The sequence below is a fragment of the Lissotriton helveticus genome, chromosome 2_1 (genome assembly GCF_964261635.1).
Source record: "Lissotriton helveticus chromosome 2_1, aLisHel1.1, whole genome shotgun sequence".
Lineage (NCBI taxonomy): Eukaryota > Metazoa > Chordata > Amphibia > Caudata > Salamandridae > Lissotriton > Lissotriton helveticus.
This window is the reverse complement of record NC_136059.1, coordinates 1,681,533,615-1,681,556,788: the sequence shown is the minus strand read 5'-3', so window position 1 is coordinate 1,681,556,788 and position 23,174 is coordinate 1,681,533,615. Positions and strand designations below refer to the sequence as shown.

General features: G+C 42.3%; 1 protein-coding gene across 1 annotated transcript in view; it reads right to left on the bottom strand.

The window, feature by feature from the left end:
• SMC2 (structural maintenance of chromosomes 2) overlaps window positions 1-23,174 on the bottom strand; it is a 297,985-nt gene that overhangs the window by 236,299 nt on the left and 38,512 nt on the right. Inside the window, exons 3-8 of the mRNA XM_078676628.1 lie at window positions 18,363-18,512; window positions 17,310-17,432; window positions 15,087-15,125; window positions 13,362-13,472; window positions 6,167-6,211; window positions 3,253-3,486 (exon numbers count right to left, since the gene is read on the bottom strand). Coding sequence (XP_078532754.1) covers window positions 3,253-3,486; window positions 6,167-6,211; window positions 13,362-13,472; window positions 15,087-15,125; window positions 17,310-17,432; window positions 18,363-18,512 — 702 coding nt within the window. The remainder of the gene's footprint in view (window positions 1-3,252; window positions 3,487-6,166; window positions 6,212-13,361; window positions 13,473-15,086; window positions 15,126-17,309; window positions 17,433-18,362; window positions 18,513-23,174) is intronic.

Genomic DNA, 23,174 nt, shown 5'->3' with positions numbered 1-23,174 from the left:
TTCAGTGAAAGGGGAGGGAACGGGAAAAAACGTAACTCCGCCCTGGGAAAAAATCTCGGGAACGCCCCCGAATCTGGTCCGGCCTTGACGGACAGATCTCTGTTCCAATGGCTAGCCTCCATTTATGGAGCTAGCCAATGGGACAGGGGGGCGTATTCCATTTTCCTTACTGGAATCAAGAGATTTCTCTGGAGGCGGAGCTAAGAGCTCCGCCCTCCAGCGAAACCCTGCTCTGCTGCCTCCCAAGTGCACCTGACACTGTCCTCACAAGTCCCTGCTCTGCTGCCTCCCATGTGCACCTGACACTGCTCCCAGAAGTGCCTGCACTGCTGCCTCCCATGTGCATCTGACACTGCTCCCAAAAGTGCCTGCACTGCTGCCTCCCATGTGCACCTGACACTGCTCCCAGAAGTGCCTGCAGTGCACTGCTGCCTCCCAAGTGCACCTTACACTGCCCCCACAAGTGCCTGCTCTGGTGCCTCCCATGTGAACCTGACACTGCTCCCACAAGTCCCTGCTCTGCTGCCTCCCATGTGCACCTGACACTGCTCCCAGAAGTGCTCTCAGTGCACTGCTGCCTTCCAAGTGCACCTTACACTGCCCCCACAAGTGCCTGCTCTGGTGCCTCCCATGTGCACCTGACACTGCTCCCACAAGTCCCTGCTCTGGTGCCTCCCATGTACACCTGACACTGCTCCCACAAGTGCCTGCACTGCTGCCTCCATGTGCATCTGACACTGCTCCCAAAAGTGCCTGCACTGCTGCCTCCCATGTGCATCTGACACTGCTCCCACAAATGCCTGCTCTGCTGCCTCCCATCTGCACCTGACACTGCTCCCACAAGTGCCTGCACTGCTGCCTCCCATGTGCATCTGACACTGCTCCCACAAATGCCTGCTCTGCTGCCTCCCATCTGCACCTGACACTGCTCCCAGACTGCTGCCTCCCATGTACACCTGACACTGCTCTCACAAGTGCCTGCTCTGCTGCCTCCCATGTACACCTGACACTGCTCTCACAACCCAGAATGAAATTTTTTTTTGTATTTGTAAAGTGAAACGATTCGCTAACATGCAGTAAAAGTATGGAGCGGAGAACAGCAACTCAAACGTCACTGAGAAACTAGCAGCTGCTGCTGTTAACCATGTACCCACAGTGCTGTTTGTCACTCAAACCTGCAAAGATCGTTATAAAACCTGAAAGTAAAACTGTTTACTGTTACCAATGAGGGTCTATTTTGTCCTGGCTGCATCAAGTCTGGGCTGGCGTTCCCAAGTGATGGATTCAGCAGCTCTCAAGTTGTCCTAACAGTCCAGACTCGAGCAGCAGTTGTCTACTGGTTTTAACGGTATTAGCAATAACAATTTTGCCGTTCATCTCTGAAAACAGATTGAAGGCTGGCAGGAATCCTTTGCACCTGCAGACCTTCACCGGGCTAACCCAGAGTGCAAGTGAAGCGTGTCCACGGTGTTCATTTCAAGAATTCATGAAGTGTGGTGTTTATCATCTCATGAATGTGTGTTGAAGACCCTGCCATCGCCGGCCATTTTCAAAGAAGCGGAAATTATTGCTATAAACACATTATCCGGTTTAATAGGTCAGTAAACCCAAGGTTTATGAGGATTTTTAAGTTGCATTTTTTTATTTTCATAACATAGTTGACTGGTGTCGCTAGCTTAGAGTGTGATTGGTAAGTAGTATTGCGCCTACTCTGTCTTTTCCTGGATAGGTACTTACTTCATTGCATACTTACTAGTTGCTGTTGTCAAGAGATGAGTTACTGGTATTTATGTCTAATACTCTCCTGAATAATGTATTATACGAGGACACAGGGGGCGGGAGAGGACACGGACGGCGGGAGGGGGCGGGAGAGGACACGGACGGCGGGAGGGGGCGGGAGTGGACACGGACGGCGGGAGGGGGCGGGAGTGGACACGGACGGCGGGAGGGGGCGGGAGAGGACACGGACGGCGGGAGGGGGCGGGAGAGGACACGGACGGCGGGAGGGGGCGGGAGTGGACACGGACGGCGGGAGGGGGCGGGAGTGGACACGGACGGCGGGAGGGGGCGGGAGAGGACACGGACGGCGGGAGGGGGCGGGAGTGGACCAGCAACTCAAACGTCACTGAGAAACTAGCAGCTGCTGCTGTTAACCATGTACCCACAGTGCTGTTTGTCACTCAAACCTGCAAAGATCGTTATAAAACCTGAAAGTAAAACTGTTTACTGTTACCAATGAGGGTCTATTTTGTCCTGGCTGCATCAAGTCTGGGCTGGCGTTCCCAAGTGATGGATTCAGCAGCTCTCAAGTTGTCCTAACAGTCCAGACTCGAGCAGCAGTTGTCTACTGGTTTTAACGGTATTAGCAATAAGCGGGAGAGGACACGGACGGCGGGAGGGGGCGGGAGTGGACACGGACGGCGGGAGGGGGCGGGAGTGGACACGGACGGCGGGAGGGGGCGGGAGTGGACACGGACGGCGGGAGGGGGCGGGAGAGGACACGGACGGCGGGAGGGGGCGGGAGAGGACACGGACGGCGGGAAACGTGCACAGGACAGCGAGGGGGGGGCGGAAAGGCACACGGAGGGGGCGGGAATGGACAGACTTTCAGTGAAAGGGGAGGGAACGGGAAAAAACGTAACTCCGCCCTGGGAAAAAATCTCGGGAACGCCCCCGAATCTGGTCCGGCCTTGACGGACAGATCTCTGTTCCAATGGCTAGCCTCCATTTATGGAGCTAGCCAATGGGACAGGGGGGCGTATTCCATTTTCCTTACTGGAATCAAGAGATTTCTCTGGAGGCGGAGCTAAGAGCTCCGCCCTCCAGCGAAACCTAAAAAAAGAACTGAAGCACATAAAACATTTTAAATCTTAAGTAATGCAAATAAAATAAAAAAAATCATGACCAGAGGCAGAAGGTGTTATCCAGAAGTACTTTTTGAAATGGTGGAGAAAATTACCAACTGAAGGTACAGTTGAGAAGGAGGAGTTCTAGAATGTGAAGAAATATGTGGTAAGTCCACAGTGAAAAAACATATCAGTTTAGTCCGTTTTCGTGGGGCAGATATGTGAAGGTCAAAGATAGATCTGTATGATTAAATAATAAAGCACATTGGCTGTCATAGTAAACTTCCCATTATATATTAATAAAAAAGCGACACCTACAAAAAACTAAAATGAACTAACAAATAATAAAAAATATTAAAATGATGAGGAAAAGGGGCCTTTACTCAATATGTCTTCTATTACTTACCCCATCTTTTTTCTTTTCCAATTCCGCAATTTCTTTGCCGAGTTCTTTCACCTTCCTCTCATTTTCCACAATGGACTCCTGTAGTTTCACAATGTTATCCTGCATCTCCTTTAGCTCCTCAGCAGAGCGCACTTTAGTCTCTTCGGCACAAACAAACTGATAAGCAACATAGAGACGACTCAAATGTTCAATCTCCCGCATGATCTTCTGATACTCCAAATAGGAAGAGCGTTCCTACGTGAAAAGAGAGGGAAAGTCAGACCTCAGCAAAAAGGCAGTCCAAACAATGTTAATACCATAGTTCGCAAATACATCCAACTTTTCACCAGTGGGAGGTGGCGGATATTCTTGATGTCGCCTGATAGAAGAGGGATTTGAATATACATAGAAGGAGAAATAATTGAAGATGCTTATCTTCCAACTGACCCTGGTGTCCCATATCATGCAACGTCTTGAGCAAGCCCTGGAATTCTATTCAATAGCACTCTGGGATATGTAGTTACATTTTTTGAACCTGTGTGTGGCCTGCTAAGCCCCAGGAAACAAAGTACTGCTGGATAAAATGAAAAGATTAGCTGAAGGAGTAATATAACATTGGGCACTCTGCCACAAATAAAGTGCATTTACTTAATAAATATGAATCCCTCAGTCTTTAGTGACGTGTAAACAATAAAAATTACTCAAACATTCACCATAAGCCACACCCATAAATCACCTTAATGGAAAGATTTCAAGTAATCCATTCCTGAAACTAGTTTTTTTCAATTTTACCCTTTGAAAGGGAGGTGGTAATTGGCAAAAATGTCTGTGTCGATAGTAGGCTTCTTCAAAAAGCGAAGATCTGCTTTGCATCAAAGTCATCAGCCGCGTTCTCTAAGACAGGGAAGCCGATGACCTCAGGTGTGGGGCAATGATTGAGGGGATCTCCATGAAGTGATTTCACAATGTATGATGCTAGGAATCATCTTCCAAGACGTAAACCTTTAGTGAATTGATAGCAGTGAGTTCAGCATGCAAGGAAAACTCCTACATGAGGGCGAAACGATGGGGGAATTAGAGACATACTGGTGGAATCCGATTTTTTTTAATACTCTCAATGAAGATTCCACTTGTCAACAGATTGTTGGACTGGAGGGTCTGGAAGTGAATGGATACAGTGTTTGACAGAGGTGAAGAGTGATTTGCTTTTGTTAGTTGCTGAGTTGAAGTTATTTACGCGGTTATGGTGTAGAGGAATGTACTTGCAGAGTGGAGAGTTTGGTGAGGTCAAGAAAGGCATTGTCTGGCTCTATTTGTGTCTGCTGCATTAAATGCATTTCTTCTTTAAGAGTTTGTTGATGTACTATGTTGCAGCGGATAGAGCTTTTTGAGGTGCATGGAGTTCCATCCGTTTTTTCTGGGTAATAGTGTACATGTTGATAAGTACACGGATTTCTTCAGCGGCATCCGTGAAGAAGTGTTTGAACAGAATATGGACGCATTGATTTTTTAGTTTTTCCTGAATGCGTAGGTGTGATTAAGGAGTAAGAAAAGTGGTTTGCATATTCCTGGGGAACAGAGTTTTGCAGAGAATTGATGATGAGAGTCTGTCCGTGATAAAATTGAGGGTGTTGCCTTTGGAATTGGTAGGTTTAGAAATGAACTGATTGATAGCCAGAGTATTTAGAATCGTGTGGAGGGAGCACCTCCGTCTCCATGCTTTATTCACCACCAAGGTTGAAGTCTCCATGGAATGTGGAGTGAATGTGGTGAAAGGAGAGGATGGTCATAAGGTCTAAAATGTATTATATTTTGGTTATATTCTTATTGGGCTCCAGGGTCTGTAGACTCTATTGAAGGAAGACACCTGAATAGCTGAAAGTGGGAAGTGACGGGAGAGTGTCTCAAATTATTTGCTGGGTCCCGAAAAATGCATTTCCAGATAAAATTGTGGAAGATTGCACATTCTCATCCTTCATTGAGCAGGTCATCCATATGCTGGTTGTTGCAGCCTGTGGGAGTAAAGATGTCTAGATCATGCCTGGGTGTGGGGTTATGTCAAACTTCCATGATTAAAAGTTTACCTAGGTCAGGCATGCAGGCCTGGAGGAGGAACTCTGGAGGGACTGGAGGACTGCTGGGGGTGGACTGTGAGTGCACTGTTTACTGTTTTTATTTTGATGTGTGAAAAACCAATTAAAAAAATGTGTTAAAAAACTTAGGTTGCGTTGTTGGATGTTTCCGGTCAGACGCATGTATGATTGCAAAGTGTTGATAAAATTAGTTCTAAGATTTGTCCTGTTGGAGGCATGAGTGTTCGTGAGTGGGTGGATGAGTGTGAGTGCGTGTGCCAGAGTATCCAGAGTGGTGTGACTCTTAGAATAGCTGAAATGTCTAACGGTAGGGATTCTGGACCGATGAATGTGATCGCTGACTGGGGGGGGGGGGAGGGTGGGCTAGGTACCTTAAGGTGCTTAATCCGGGCACTGCCATTAATTATGTTGATTAATTAAATCGATTTGCCTCACTAGGATACAGAGTGGAAGAGTGAAATGAGAGGACTGTACAGAAAAATCAGAGACCATTCTTCCTAGAGCCTTATATTCCAACTCCCTTTCAAATAAAGGATGACCAACAGGGGTATGTAATGTGAAAACAGTCATGCTATGGTAGCTTCCATACTTTTTTCATTTAATTGTCAAAAAATGTACACGGACTAGAAACATTTAAGATGTCTTATTTAAAAATAATTTTGTTTTTTTTTTAATGGAAATGTTGGCAAATTTTGCAAAGTTTGAAAGTCAGCGCCCAGACATACCAAAATGTCAGAGCATTCCTAACACCAACTTTCAAAATCTGCATCCTACAGCAGTCTATACATAGAAAGAATGTTATCACATTATCAAACTAGAAACATTTTAATGTGATTGGATACCTCTTTCAGTTTCTGTAATGTCGGCGTAATTTCCTCTTCCAAAATCTGAAAACACAAAGCAAAGGGTAGTGAAACATTTACATTATCACGAAATATTTTAGCTATATTCGATCATCTCACTTGCCTTTAACAGGAATTTACAGAAAAAGTCAACAAGGACAATGCAACAAGACAGGGTTTTTTATAATCCGTATACCGGAGATCAACAAGCCAGGACGTAGGTTGTGCTATAAGGACGGCACATACTAATTTGGAATACTCCCAGAACTGATGTTATGCAATATTAAATCTGCTCAATAACCTGAACTACAATATTTTGATAAATGTTTCTGACTCGGACAAGAACTCTTTACCAGTTGGAGACTACATCCATTGCATTTAGTTAAAGGCAATGTGCTATCACCTTTTCCAATATAACTGGTGGCAATACAGCAATTGATATTCTAGTATTGGAATTTTTGAAACCAACTAATTTTCCTTTTAACTTTCAACCTAACATAGCTATGTGTTTGGAGAGAGCTCGAGCCGGAGCCAGACAGCCCATAAAATGGGAAAGAAGGACTTCCTATATGAAAGAGACATGTGAGCAGAGCATTGACTTTTCATTTTCAAGAAACCAGTTATAAAGATCCATGTGTTAAAAGAGAGGATTAATTATGGGGCGGCACAGGAATGTTTGTTTAGACGGGTATGGGAAATAGAGTTGGGGAGACCTTTATCAGAAACATATTGGCAATACAACTGTGTGCAAGTCAAAGGTATCCCATTTAATTACAGGTACAAGTGGATACATTTCAAGATACTACATAAATTACATTATACACCAGAGTGTATAGTTATGTTTAACCCAGTTAAAATCGTCAAATACAAAAAATGCTATGCCATAAATGTGTTCTTTTTACAAATTGCCTGGAATTGCCCAGAGTTGGTCAACTTCTGGAAAAGAATGTTTGAATCACTGGCCGAAATCGTAGAACTGGATATCGACAATCTCCAGTAATGCAATGTTGGCATTCCAAGTGGAGCACATAGATTGGTCTCCATCACCCTATTTGCAAAGAGGCAGGTGTCGCTACACCGAATGGCATCCAAAGCTCCTACGAAAGAGGAATGGCTAAAATATATGGCATATTGTAATGAAAGGATGGAGGACTATTGTGAAATACTGAACCTAAAAGCATGCCAGAGATATCTGGGAACCTTAGAGAGATTAAATGTGACGAAGGGAGGCAGATTCTTCGAATGAGGATGTGTACAAGTGCAGACAATAGGGGACAGGGCGGTGGTTTTGATGTAGAATTACAATGTGATAAATGTAATTATTGGTATAAGAACAATGATGAAATATAATTGAGCGAAGTCTAATAGCAGGAGATGTTATGCAAGCTGCATTTCTGATGTATGTTTAAATCTAGAAAATAAAAATAAAATAAAAAGCATCATTGATTGGGTGCTAGAGATGTCCTGGGGAACCAATCCAGTCTTCCATTACAGATGCTAGGTTTTCAAATGCTGGTTCACCATTTTCATAGGCAAGATTCTCAGGACTTCAGAAGACTCAGATGTAGTTACTGAAAGGGATATTGCATCTGTTTCTGAAGTTCTTTCAGAGACAATGGCAGAAAGACCACCAGTTTAGCTGCATTGTAAAAGGAAGTGCTTGGAATAGTGAATGTTTGTGTAAAATTAATCAGCTGCTGGTACTCCTGAACCCATGGCACAAGGTTAGGCAGATGCCACAACAAGATGCCAGTGTGGTGGCTAATAATTAAAAAATGAATATAAAACAGGGTTACAACAGCAATGACCACACCTACTTTGTAGAGTAAAGTTTGGTCCTTTGTATCACAAAGACAGACAGACCAGTGCATTTTCTCAGAATAATGTTATTTGCTTCGTGTGGATTTCTAGTTGCATTTCTCCTGAAATGTTTAATTAAAATTTTCAAGATGAACGTCTTTCACTATTTGGTAGAATTAATTCACAAAATATCTATTTTTGTTCTAAAGCTAGATATGGATGCAGCTGGCCTGGGTCTCCCAGACTTTGGACTAGATCATCAAGCGGGACAATTTGCAGTACAATGATGTGTGGAGGGCCAGAATACTAAAAAAGAATTGTTGGCAGATTGGAATACAGGCATGACCTTCCTGTGTTATCTCGTGATGGGCTCACGCCCCCTACAGATTTCCCTCACATAGTCCGACAAGTGGTGACTGCTTTGGAACAGGCAGTCATCCTGATCATCCAAAGGGCTCCATATGCCACAGCACTCCCCTGCAATGGCTTCAGGGCTGTTCCCAACTTCAAACAGTAATGGATATTACGCAGTGGAATGACAGACGAAGATTTATATGCCAATGGAACTTTTTTGACGTTCCAAGAGGCAAAATATTGGTATCGCAGATGGCCAGTATTTCCAATATGCAAAAATACCACGCCCAGCCCGGGAGATTTGGACCTCGTTCCTGGACGAACCGGTAGAATCTCATAAATTGGCGTTAATTCTGGAGCCTGGTTCCACCAGAGGACTTATTTCGCGTCTGTATAAATCCCTAAAGGCGGACCGTACTATTGAGCTCTCTCAAACTAAAAAAAATGGGAAGTAGACTTACCCACCCCACTTACAGAGGGTGAGTGGACAAGGACATTTGCACAGGTTCGCGAAGTAGCTAGTAACACTAAATTTAAAGTATCTCAAATTTATTACCTACATTGCGCATATCCATGCCCCAGCGGTGGGTACTTTTTAATCCTGGCAGATCAGCAGCCTGCCCCAGGTGTAGCTCTTATCCGGCCACTTTCCTTAACCCCTTCGGGGCTGATGACGAGCTCAGCTCGTCATGGGCGTAACCTGCCCTATGCGGATGACGAGCTGAGCTCGTCATGTAACGCGGGTTTTTGCGAATCACAGCGCGGAGCGGGAAAACCGCTAGCGCGCATGCGGTTAATATGGTTTGGAGTTGCCCCTGCCTTCAAGTGTATTGGGAGCAGGTGAGACGAGAGATGGATAGTGTCACACCAAAGCCTCACTAAAGCATTGTCTACTGGGAATAGTTCCAGTTCCTAAAAAAGAGACGCGCATGGGGCACAAATTATTTGAGCTCCTAGGCCCGATTGTGGCGAAATGAAGAATCACAATTTACTGGACTCATAACGCGCCCCCCGATATAGATAAATGGAGGGCAGACATGCGAGAGCCCCCCCCCCGATATAGATAAATGGAGGGCAGACATGAGAGAGTGGGGTGTGGCGGAAGAAGTTCGTTTAAAAATGGCCCGTACGGACGAGAACGCAGAGAGGGATCTGGATGAGTGGAAATAAATGTTAGAAGACCTTCACTCAGGAACCACCCAACCATCGGACAGGGAGGATACATTAGACAGCCCACCACTTACACACAGACTAGGTAATGCAGATGCCCCTCATCCATCTCGTGCACATATATACGCAAAACGAGGTCCCAACTGAATAATTTTGCCCCTGTATAAGGTGCTGGTCCTTGAGTGCCTGATCCCCAAACCCTAGAATAATCTCTGCTATCCACTGAAGATGGTACTGAACTGGTCGCCATCGCCTACCCTCCTCTTTCATTATTGTTCTCATATTTCTCTTTTTTCTCATTTACATACAAAATTACGGTGTTGTTACTGTGTATTAGATTCCCAATTATTGCCTTAGGCCCTCAGTGCATCTAAGAGAAAGTAACAGGGGGAAAATGTATGTAACACAAATGCAAAACTGAGATTTATTGTGTCCGGAAATAGATAGCCCCAAGCTGAGATGTCTGGGGGGGGGGGGGGGAGGAAGTAACTTTACTGTGAGCTTTATGTACAACATTGTCAATAAGGAGAAGTTAAAATATTTATATACATTTGAAATTGCCATTCAGGCGCTTTTTGGTTTTAAGGTGTAAATGTAAATAATCTTGAAAATAGTATCTCTGCTGTTTTTTTCCTAAAGTACTGCATGGATGCTTTTCCCCTTTACCCTTTCCATCCGGTCACTGGATGCAGCCACTTTACTTTTAATACATCTAACAAAAACCATTACATATTGGAATAAAGGAACAACATAAACATGGATATCGTGTCCTTAATTCAATTTGGGCCACAGAACAGCGTCGACGGCGTTTCGACTGCTATATTTATTGTGCTGTCATCTTCAGGACCTCAGATTTCCTTGAGCAATAAATCTTTGAATTAAAATAGGATCAAACCAATCAATTACTTGTGGTCGTCCATAGATAATTTTGGGAGACAGAGATAGCGGAAGGGGACGCTACATCTAAATTACTTCTTTGTATTAATGCAGTGGCTTCAATTCTTTACACAACTGCTCGCCTCATTCCTTGGAGGCTAGGAAATTTCTGAGCAAAAGAGTAAATCGTGCCTCGTCCGTGTCAGCTAGCCAAGTAATGAGGCGAGCAGTAGTGTAAAGAATTGAAGCCACTGCATTAATACAAAGAAGTAATTTAGATGTAGCGTCTCCTTCCGCTATCTCTGTCTCCCAAAAGTATCTATGGACGACCACAAGTAATTGATTGGCTTGATCCTATTTTAATTCAAAGATTTATTGCTCAAGCAAATCTCGAGTCCTGAAGATGACCGCACAATAAATATAGCGGTCGAAACGCCGTCTACGCTTTTCTGTGGCCCAAATTGAATTAGGGACACGATATCCATGTTTATGTTGTTCCTTTATTCCAATATGTAATGGTTTTGTTTGCCACTTGTCTGGTTTGTGATATATGTTTTCTTTTATGTACACCAGCACTTTTGTCTTGAGCATATCTGTTTTTTTAGAATTTTTTGTGTATTACATATAATAAATAAAGAATTTTGATATCAGTAAGACTGTTTTAAAGGGCTTCTTTAACCACGGTTTATTCTCTTTCCTTGTTCTCTTTTGATTCCTTGATTGAAGATGTGGGACTATGTTTAGTTTTTATTGTTCTCTCCCCCTGAACCTTTTGTTAGATGTATTGATCGACTGTCCCGGGTTCAGGGTTTATGGATAGCCCCTGTGGTTGTTAAGCACTTTACTTTTAAAGCATTCCTCCAGCTTATCACACCATCAAACCCCCCACTATTGTCTATTTTTTTTATTTCCCTTCCCAATATCAGTCTCCCTCCAGTGTCATCTGCCTTCGTCCTAAGCACCTTTTTTGTGGCTGCACCACTCCACAGCCCTTTCGCACATTTTTAAAACTCCCCCTCCAGTAAAATATTTTTTTACGTGGGGGGCCCCTTCTGAAATCTAATTATTTCTCTTAACCCTCTTCCTCACCCTGCCTCCCTCCCCCGTGGTCACATTACCTCTTTATTTCTGCTTTAACATTAAGTCCCCTAACCAGGCAGCGTAAGCTTATAAGGTACTTATTTAAATGCAATTTAAATAGTATTTTATTAGTAAATTAGCTGGCTGTTCTAGGAGTTTAATAAACCATGTTTCTATTAATTTGAGTTTCTACTAAATGTGTTTTCCATTTTTGGTTCATGGCAATGGGCTTCTATTGCTTAATATTTCTAAGTATTTACACATCACAAATTGTCAACTGATGTAGCCATTGGTGTACATTTTTTCATTTTTTTCCTGAGACCTTGGTCCAAGGTCCTCCATTATTCGTGAAAGACAAGCTAATTTTTTGGACTTCACTTTAATGACTTGTGGAAACTGTATCAGCATAAGCAGAACAATCACACAACTCTTCAGATGCTGTTTAAGGGCAAGAATTTGTTGCTTTTAACACTTAAAATAACAGCAATATTGAGTGAACAAGGAAAGAGTAAACAGGCAAGGTCTCCTGCACAGGTACTGTAAACTATTATGGCAAAAACAAAAATCTACTACATAGCAATGTGTTCTTGTAATCCAGTGGTAGAGAGGAACGCTGAGACAGAAATTATTGCGAAGAGGCATTGAGTGGGAGCTGATGCAGCCTGATCTGATAACACTTACAGTAACAAGATTTCTGTACTAAGGCTTTCAAATTCTTAATATATTTGGGCTTTGAATGGTCCCTGTAAACTGTTGGTGCATGCTGAGGACTACAAACTGAAATATCACATTGAAGAACAATGGTGAAAGTTCACTGCAAAGTCATCAAGGAGAAATGGCTCATTGAAAAGGTCAGTATGTGCATGAGGGTTTCTAGGAAGTGAAGGGAAGTTTTGGTGGTGCTTTAACTACTCGAATCACAAAGATACCCATGTTGAAGACCCATTGCTAATGAAGTATGAAGGCAAGCCATCTGTCATTTCAAATGATGAGAACCCTTCAGTTTAAAGGAAAGGGTAGTTTTGTTATTATACATTTACTACATAAAATTATTCCTTAAGAGGAGTGGGAAAAGGGTTTCAATATTAGGTGTAATATTAATTGCATGAATACATACCTAGACAGAATGCAGGACTATAGGGGTTACTTTAATCCACTTTAAATGTGGCGCTTATTAGTTTTTGAATCAACGTTTCTTATTGTTGTAAGTACAACAATATTCTTTGCCTTTCTTTTTGACACTACAGCAGACCTATGGATGAAGAGAGCTGGCTGAAAGCCACTATAAGTATGTCTATTACAAAGTCACGCCGAATGCCAGACCTTAAAAAACATGTGTGTGTAGGGTAAAAAACATTGAACAGTCGGCAGGTATGAAAACGTCTCGGGTATACGGCTGGCGTGACTTCACCCTTTCACAATGTTAACTCACATTAAGATTATTTTTAGCATGACCCTGGCATTGGAGAGACACAGGACTACCAGGAAGGCTTCCCCTACCGCTCAACATGGCTTAATGTACCCAGATACCATGGGACGCCTTTACAAGAAATGATGTACTTACCTTTTCGAAATGGGTACATGAAAGACAAGTTTGTCTCTAGACACTTCAAAATGTCCCTTTTTCGTCTCTTCTAAGTGTTAGCACACTTTTAGGCAGTGGCAACATACGCTAACTTTACGTTGCAATTCTTGCAACACACAATAGTTGTAATCATCAGGGTTTAAACAGATCTAGCTCCTTGGACGCCCCCAACCCCCCATCAACAGCATACCGAATATATTAGCAAATGTGAAAATTACAGCAAGCACCTGAAAAGTCACCTATTGTGAAAGTTGTCAAAACAGAATCATTGCCATCACACAAGCACCAGAGTTACCAAAACATCAGAAAATATAAAAATATATATTTTACCGTATGGATTTCTTTCAGCTTAGCTTCTTTCTTCTCTATGGTTTTCTGAGCTGCAAGCTTCTTGCACTCATACATCCTGGTACCAGCTGCTTCTTCAATCATTGCTAAAATCTGAATTCGTACAAAACAGGTTATTTAAAGGTACATTAAATTCTTCAGCTAGACAAAATATTTTCAAAATCCTTCAACTCTGGCAATACGCCATATACAATTATTATTACCAACTGTGAACAACTTAAAAAAACAAAAACGTTAAGGACCATTAAACGTCTTTTCTTATTGTCACCTATGTGTAGTTAGAGAAACATGTTCTCTTTATGTCATTACTTTAGACCGCAGTTTTTACTATCACTGTTCTTACACGTAAACTAGTAGACTGATTTCTTCATTCTATAATTTCTTCTATTAACTTATACATTTCTAGAAGAACTGCCACGTCTAAGTAAAGGAAGTATCCATCCTCCCCCTGAAGGCCAGTTTGTATGGTGTCTAAGACACCAGAGATGCTAAAGGAACCTTAAGACTGCATAGAGCATAGCCAACTAATAGCCAAACTGCTGGGGAGGATGGTCTACCTCTTCTACTGCCAAGTTCTTCAAGCTCAGGAACACTAAGGGATACCACAGAAATGGTCCTGAAACGAGGCAACACTTTGCAATGAAGGCCACAGTTTTGAGATGGGATCTCTGGAAAGATTTCTCTAACCATTGGAAGTTATATACAAGGGTGCATCCCATGGATTCTGCTGAGTACTGGGAGGAGCATGCCTAGTGACAAACAAAATGACCCTCTCAAGGCCAACCAAAGAGAAAACACACACAATACTTGCAGTAGACAAAGCCTAGACTGATGCTTCAGATTGCCACAAAGAAAAAACTCAATCTTTCCAGTATTCAAATAGTTATGAAAAGACCTCAGTATAAACATATTGTGAAAAAGTCCACAAGGTTGCAGGGGATTATTCAATACCTTGGAAATCGAAGAGTGACTTAATTTCTAATATATTTTTTATTATTTTGGGTACTTATGCAGCCAAGAGCTAGCTTCAGGTGGTAGCCGAGCCCTTTACTTAAAATAGTTAAGAATCAGCATGCATCACAGCAAGGCATGGGTGGAGATTTACAAAAGGAGAAGAGATAGACGGAGGATAAAGGTGCACCCTGGAGGCTTTTTGAAATCTAACAAGGCATGGTTATTTCTATGGGTAAGATCTGCAAATAAACGGAGAATAAAATTCACATTGTCATACATCACTTCGCAAGTGAGCAGTGCTCCAGACACATCTCCAGAAATTAATCTCCACTACACAGCCACAGGGAAGGGTGAACCATTCCATACTGAAGCAAGATGGTTTGCACTTCCTTGGGAATTGCATCTCTGTTTGCCCATCCAATAAAACAACCATAGGAAAGAGGAAATAAAAACACAACTTTGCTTTTTTGAGTGTTCTCAATCCAAACTGAATTTATTAACAGCATTAAGTGTTGTTGCCCCGTGCGTGGTGAAATTATAGATGTAACTCTTTGGATGCCCTCAGTTTAAAAACTAGGAATTCAGGAGAAGATGCTCAAGCTTCAGAAACCAATGCTGATCAAGAGAGCCCCTTCTCTGTAGCTTTGTTGGACGACACAGCTGTCTGTGAACATGTTCAATATTATATTACGAAACTGTAATTTATAATGTAAATAAAACCCACAAGACTCACTAGTTTACAAATGAACTTACCTCTGGAGGCTTCATGTTTAGAACTTTTGTAATTCGCCCCTGTAGGGAAAAAAAGCAGTCTTAAGCCAGCAATCACAATTAGTGCATAACATACCAGTTATTTACTTGTAACAAATGGTTTTGCAGCATCATGCTCTTTTAGAGTCACTTGTTATGCATTATTCCATCATGTAGTGAATGGTTCAGGCAGCATTCTCAGTAAGCTGTGCTATCCTGGCATCAGGAACCTGCTCTGTATGCTTGGGGCTTTTGGGTATCAACACCAAGATTTTCTTTTCCTTTCACTCTGATGGTGAATCGAACCTTGCTGCAGTCCAAACCCTGATAGGAGCTCCAACATAAATCAGAGAGACTATTATCAGAGCTCTAATTTGAGGAAATTTCCATAATCTGTCAACTCACTGCATGGTGCTAAAAAGATTAAGTGACACTTGTGTCGAGTCCTCTTGCACACAATTTAAGTGAAAGCATCTCTTGAAAAAAAAACGTAGTGTCCTGCTTACATTTCATGAACTTTTAACCCTATGACAAGGATGGAAGACAAACAGTTGGTACAACAATGTATTCCATGTCAATTTATAGATAATACATTCCTTTCATTTACTTGTATCCTTCTGAGTAAAACTTGCACATTCCCCTCCTAAGCTGTGATGTCTAGGACCAGATTTGCCGCTCTGATTCACTAAACCAAATAACTGTCAGGACCATCTCTCATGAATTTAACACCCAATTCTGACTCCCCTCAAGTCTCTGAGAACAAAATTGTCCTAGAAAACTAGTAACCTATGGGTTTGGTTTCAATTAATTCTACAGCACTAAGGTACAACACGCTTCCATAACTCCCTTACTGTTCCTCGCCTAAACAGCTTCCTCTCTAACCTAAATTCTGTCCGACTTCAGCTGGAGATACCTGCATACCTATCAAGTTTCTATAGCCGATAAAAACTACCCATAATCTGGGTCACTTGCACACCACAGAAGGCGCTGCAATCACCTAAGACATCAAAATGCAACCCTGCTGTTAGTTTGGATCTGGTCAAAGTATTCCGTACTAGCCAATGTAATCTTCACATACATGGCACTAGAAACAAATGACTCCAATGAAACACGGGCTGCTCTGTAATCAGCTGAACAACCCTAAACTCCACTGGAGGTACAGGTACACGCAGGAGTAGAGGTAATCAGGCAGTTGTAGAGACCTAGAAGTACATTTAAAAAAGTTTATGGGGAACAGGATACGCGGCAGAGGGATGAAGCAAGAACAGAGAAGGGTATAGTGGTTATCCATATCAACAAGTAAAATAAAGATATGAAAGGAGAGTCTATAGAATTTACCACAGTAAAATGGAAACCATGAATCGCAATGATTCAGGGAAAAAAATACTTAAGGACTTTTTCAACATGTATGCCATTTGTTTACTAGAACAGATCCGATATCCAGGAAATTTCATTAATTTGGGAAAATCCCAAAAAACACAGCCAGTGGAAAGTGTCTAAAGAGCAGGTTTGTAATTTTTTCTCTGCAGAATCTGATAGAACCTAATGAGCCACAAACACTACAGCCATACCTCTCCATTGTATTTGACATCTTGGAAACATGTGGCTATTGGGCAATCCTAACATTATCAAAGTCTTACAGACTGTCTCTCTCTTTGAATTCATTTTGAGACAGGCAAGGAATGAAGACTCCAGATTATGACATTCTCACACAAAGCATGCCATGCACCAAAGAGAGAATGCTCCAGAACATAAATCAAATGAAAAATATCCTGTCAGCTATTGTTTCAATTATGAATTCAGAAGCAGGTCAAAGTAGTCTAGGTTCATGTGATAAGCAATCTGATAATCCCATTGAAAAAAAATCCCAAAAGTTATCCCCAGCTGAGCACCTTAGTCATACAACCAATTAAACAATGCCATCTAAACCCATAAACAGAACGATAGTCACAATAAAAATCTGTTTTCAGAAGACTGGCCCTCACATCTTCTGAACTTTCCTTTTAAAGGGATCAGTTGCTCTGCAACCTCAGAACCCACACACTATACAAGTAATTCTGAAACAAGGTTCACACATTATAGAAGCACTCGCTGTAATCAATATGAGGTCTTAGACATCTGGGCTGCTGATGCTGAACTAATATACAGGAATGTGTTGATATCTCAACTTGAGACAGGCCTTTGCAACCCAAGCAAAATCAATTAAATTGAATGTGGATGCCTTACCTGCATAATAAGGAAATGAGGATTATTCACATTGAGTCCAACCGAACAGAAGAGATCTTGCACTCGTGTATTGTTAGCATTAACACCATTAATCAAATATTTGTTCCTACCACCAATGACCACCTACAAAAAGAAATAGGAAAAGGTTAATCTGGGAAAAAGAGTAACTAATAGGACAGAGTGCTGGAGGGATCGGATGCATTTATTGATAAGGACAGAAGTACTTAAAAAATTAATTCAGTTTAGATGGTGTATATGGCAAGAATAAGAGAGGGTCATTAATGCTCAGCACAAAGGAATTCGTTTGAATATGGCCTTGAAGATGAAAGGCTGAGTCTGAACAACCAGGATCCAAGTCTAATGTACAAAATATAGACAGAAAGCTTAACTAAGTGTGATAATTCTTTACATAATGGAATATTCAACGTTGGGCATGACGATAGCAAAGCGGAACATAGCCCAACACTGCGGAGCAAGACGGATTCCCACATATCACCAGTGGTGCTGTGACATGGATGGCGCAATGATAGCGGAGAAAATTGTGTATACACATAGAAGGTGCCCCAAGAAATAAACAAGGGTATGGGGAAAGTGGAATGCCTTCAGAGGCAACATTTGTAATCCGCCTAGGGTGGAGTCGGTGTCTGATGTTAGCAAATAATTTTTTTACCCGTGAGGATTATGCTGTATCCACCAATTCACAGTGCAGCGTTACTGGTAACATATGGGGGAACTGTGTTGAAGAACATGTACATGTAACTAGTGTGTTTAGACTGTTTGTACTCCTCAAGACCTGGCTTTTCGAGCAGTAGCAGCATCCCCCACCCCAGCGCCTTGAGACCCTCACGGGTGAGTAGTGCGCTTTACAAATGGTATGATTGATTGATTGATACATTGATTGATCATACGTAATTTCTATACCACAATATGCAGTAATACGTACCAATTTTGGGAAATTGTTAGTAAAAACGTTAAAAAAATAATAATAATAAGAGGAATATTTCTAGGGTGTGTCTGTCCACCCATACCGCGTGAGCTAATGTGAAACCTTACCTGTCTGGTAACAGTGATCTCATCGTGGGCTTCGAAGCCGAGGGGGCTCTGCTTCTTGTCGGCGTTATCGAAGGTGATGGAGACAGTGGCTTTGGTGATACCAGCCTGGCCATTTTTGTAAACCAGATCCTGCAAATTCGAGGCTCGCACCTGCAAACCAAGGAAACAGAAAAATAGATAAATTCCACTGACTGAGTTGCTATGAAAACTCCCCACTTGGCACACCCAAAAGACCTTGGGAGATATTGCTCTCTAAGCAACTGAAGTTACCAGGATGTTCATGCCAAAGCTTTCCACCTTCAGGGGTGCTATTCGAAACAGTTGATTAACAACTGCAGAAACTACAAGCTAAATACTGAGCAATGTCTAAAAAACACTGAAGATTACACGCACATCATAACCAGGCATGCATTACAACGCATGCGTGGTTACGAGAAGCCTTTACCACGCATACCTTTACTTCGAAATACGTAGTAAAGGCATGTGTGCTAAAGTAAAACAAAAATTTTTTAAAGGGGGCTTTGGGGGGTCTCCCCCCTCACAAAAAAGCTTGGGTTTAAAAAAAAAAAAAAAAAACGCACCCGTTTCTAAAAAAGAAAAAGATGTGAAGGTGATCGGCGTCATAAGAGGAAACGGAAAAACACTTCCGCTTCCTCTTAATGACGTACAATGTCATCACGGAAAAACAAGGAGAGGTAAGGAGGAATGAGGGGGTGGTGTAGCGGAGAATTAAGTACATTTTTAGGGTGAAAATCCTTGAACATGAAAATACCATTTACATGCATACTTTTACAACGAAAATCGTTGTAAAAGTATGCGTGTAAAAGGTATTTTCATGTTCAAGGATATGCGTGGTGATTGCGTTTGCGTTGTAAGGCATGTGTGGTAACGGCATGCGCTACAACGGAATGCGTTGTAAAATCATACAACCGGGTAAGAAAGTGGCTCTATATATACTGGACCAAAGTAAGGTAAAGAGTGTATAGAGTCCCCCGTCGTTTGGCAGAGGCTAAAATTAGATATAACCTTACTCTCTAAAGGGGTAGCTTGGTCGAGCAGTAAGGCAGTATCAGAGGACAGTGTAAAGCATTTGTTGTACACACTCAGCAAATGGTCTCACACACTCAAAAACTGAACTCTAGGACAATTGTTTTGTATCAAAAGATATAGTCGTTTTATATTAGAACCAACAAGGTATCAAAATATACTTTCTCAGGATGAGTTACTTTAGTTAAATACTTTTCAAATAGACGTTGAATACAATAGTCACAGTTTGTTGCAATAGGCAACACAATTTCAAACGCAATGCAACATTGAGCTCAATGGGAAAATGCAATTAGTTACTTTGTAGATTACTTTTCTAACCTCAAAACTGGATCCTAGATTCAGTCCTGGGACATGTCCTGTAAACAGTTAAGTAAAAGCGTTTTGGTTACAGTAGTGATGTTTAAGGAGTATTAGTATATTTTAAAAGTTGACACTTAGAAACTTTTTCAGTTGAAATTACCAATGTTTTTCAGTTGAAATTACCAATGTTCAGCGTGCAGGTAAAGCATGTTTACGTTACTTTTGTAATCCAGAGCTGGAGACTCCTAGGTTCAGCACTGGGACATCTATCTAAAACAGCCAGTAATTAAGTTTTTATCGTTGGCACGATTTTTAAAGAATATTTGTAAGTTTCAAAAATCGACACTTAGAAACTTTTTCAGCAAAAAGCAGGGAATGATATCCTACGGAAGGAAATTCAAGTTACTGGTAAGTACGTTTAGAATTACTTTTCAGGGTCAGTACTGGGCTCAAAGATGTAGCACTGAACACTCTCCTGGTGAGTAAATCAGAATTCATAGTTTTGCTGGTTTTAGATGAATATTTTAAAGTTCCAAAACTCCACACTTAGAAGAATTTCCAAGTGAAACCAGTCAATGTTAGCCTATGGAAGAAAAGTGAGTTATCGGCTTTTAGGTAAGTACTCGACTGGTAGAGTTAAGGTTCTGGGCATAGACTCGGGGGTCTCCCAGGGTCCGGTAGGTACAGTTGGTACACCCTCAGCGGCACATGGGCAGCCGGGTGCAGAGGTAGTAAAGCCCAATGTTATCCAATGAGAGGCAGGGGGCCTTCGGTTTGTGGCGTCTGGCTAGCAGGCCATGCGGCTGTGGGAGCTGGGCTCCTGGTCTCTTGCTCAGGGCAAGTGGGGAAGTAGGATAGGACAAAGGTTGCACTGCCAGGGGAACTCAGGCGGCTGGGTGCAGGGTGCTTTTGAGCCGTCGGGTGCTCAATGTTATTCAATGGAGATCTTCAAAAGGGCACTACATACAAACAGGGGGTCTGAGGGAATATTTACCGACCAAAATGCTACAGCCCTCTATCTTAACTTCTACCAACAACAGAGTAGCATTTGGTCACTGTCTTCGAAAAGATTGAATTCAATATATAAAGGTGTGAAAGAGTTACTAACAGGAGTCGTTCACTGGGCACTCTCAGACCTACTGATAGTGTTCCCATCAGGCAACCGAACTGTACCGCCCTTCATCATTTGGGACAAACATCTTGAGGCTCACTGGAAGTCGCCCAGTGTGCGAGCACGCACAATAGTGCTCTGGTGGTTTGCTATATCCCAATGATTAGCTTTATCGAAGAGTAGGTAACAAGGGTTGCTCTCAAGCAGTGCAAAAGTGTTAAATTAAACAAATTAATTAAATATAAACGGTGGTGGTGCCATTAAAATAGGGTAAAGGAAGGAAAACAGTTTAATAGGGACCTACCCTTCCCAATGTTAAAAACAGTGATAGAAAGGTAGCATCAACAAATAACTACCTTAACAGTTTTTTTTGGTCGACATGTTTCTGCAGTGTTTACCTTGGGCCCAGAGGTCACCTACTGCTTCATCAGGACCTATTCGTTCTACTGCTTGTAATGGAAATTTACAGAAAAATAAAGTGTAAACAATATCACCTTCAGCTCTCCTGGATTGTAGAAATTCCGAATTTGAAAAAGTAACACACGCACCAATATGCAAGAGAAATAGAGAAAAAACACATTAAGCTATTTTATCGCTTCTTGCTACACAAAGCCCCCAGCTTTGTCACATAGCTGTGGCTCACACCCTCCTAGTAATGTCCACAACCACATATCACAATTTCGCTTTTAGCGATTCTTGTAAGAGCAGCATGACTTATGGTCACATACACTCACCTTTTATTAAGGAGAGTAACGCCTCACCTCGCCCGGCATCAGCGCAGGTAGCAAGGAGCCCCGCTCTGTGGGAGATAATGCATGGATAAAAGTATGGGCAGAAAGGTCAGAGGAAGCACCTGCACACGAGGGCAACCAACGTGTAATCTTTGCGCTTTGATCGACACTTACGAGGAAAATCCTCGTCACAGTTAGAAAAGCTTAAGGACTATTTCTGATTTGGATTGTATATGCTTTTAGAAGCGCTGCACGCATTCGACCTGGTAGTTGTTACCAAAACGAGTTGGATTCAATTGACAGGCGTGCACCGTCAGTAGATTACAAGCAAGCGCGGCATCTAACTAGAAGCGCCACACTCGCTGGGCGGTCAACCCTCACCGGTCGCTTACCTGCCCGTCGGTACTCCAGACGTCCTTCTGGGCTGTCTGTGGGAGGTGCCGAACGGGCAGGAAGTACCGCTATTTACCATTGTCGTCTTCCATGATTCCTCCGTGTGGCGACGCGACGTCATCGCGATGCGCCAAGGGATCATGGGAATTGTAGTTTGGAGCAAGTGTGGTGATTTAAGAGCCCGCGCTGTTAGGAACTCATACTACTCCAAACTGAGATTCACAATATTGCCCGCCTTAGGAGAAAAGAGAGAATAAATTCAATCTTTAGAGCATCACAGTCTAATATGGAAACTCTAAGCCCCAGCCAAGATGCTTAAGTTTAAAAAGAGTTTGGGAGAAATATTTTGAACTACAATTTAAGCATATGTAGGTCAATCAGTGTGATATTTCATCATATTCAGGAACATAACTCTCCCAAGTGAGTCAATAGATAGTCTCTTGACCTCTTTGAGTTCATGCCTTAGAACTAGAGTAAGGATACATTGTTCTAGATCTTAGAATATTGTTGTGATTGTGAGACTTATTCTAATGTTATCATGACGATCGATACATCAAGGCTCTTACAGATTTTATAAAGACATCCATGGAATGTCTTCATTTAATCCTTCTTTATCCGTCCTAAGCTTGTGCACCCATTTTTGTTCACGTCTGAACAGAAACCCTTTCGTATCAGTAGTATGTGAGGGTATCAGAGGTTGATCTAACACTGTCCAGTGTAGATCCTTCGGAGTGTGCTTTACTTGCAAGAAATGATTCGTGAGTTTCGTTGACTGCCTGGAACACCGAATTGAACTCTTGTGCTCGGTGATGCGTGTCCTGACTTTACGGGTCGTCATGCCCACATACCTTTTTTGGCAAGGGCATGTGACCAGGTAAATAAGATTAGAGCTATTGCACGTGGTGAATCTACGTTGCTCCCATGGGCGGTCTGTACCAATATCTATGGTTAATGATCTGGTGGTGTTGGGACATACTGAACAGTTGCCGCAGGGATGGTGCCCGATGGCGGCCGGCATGTCCCACAGGGTACCCAATGCTCTTGGTAAATCATCCTTTGGCCGGGTATGCACAAGTCTGTCCTTTAGGCTTTGCCCCCTCTTGAACGCAAACAGAGGGATCTTAATGCCATCTGTCCCCGTATTAAGAATACTCCAATGCTTCTTCACTATTTGTTGAATACTATTGGACTGTGTCGTGAAAGTACTCACAAATGTCATACGTTCTTGTT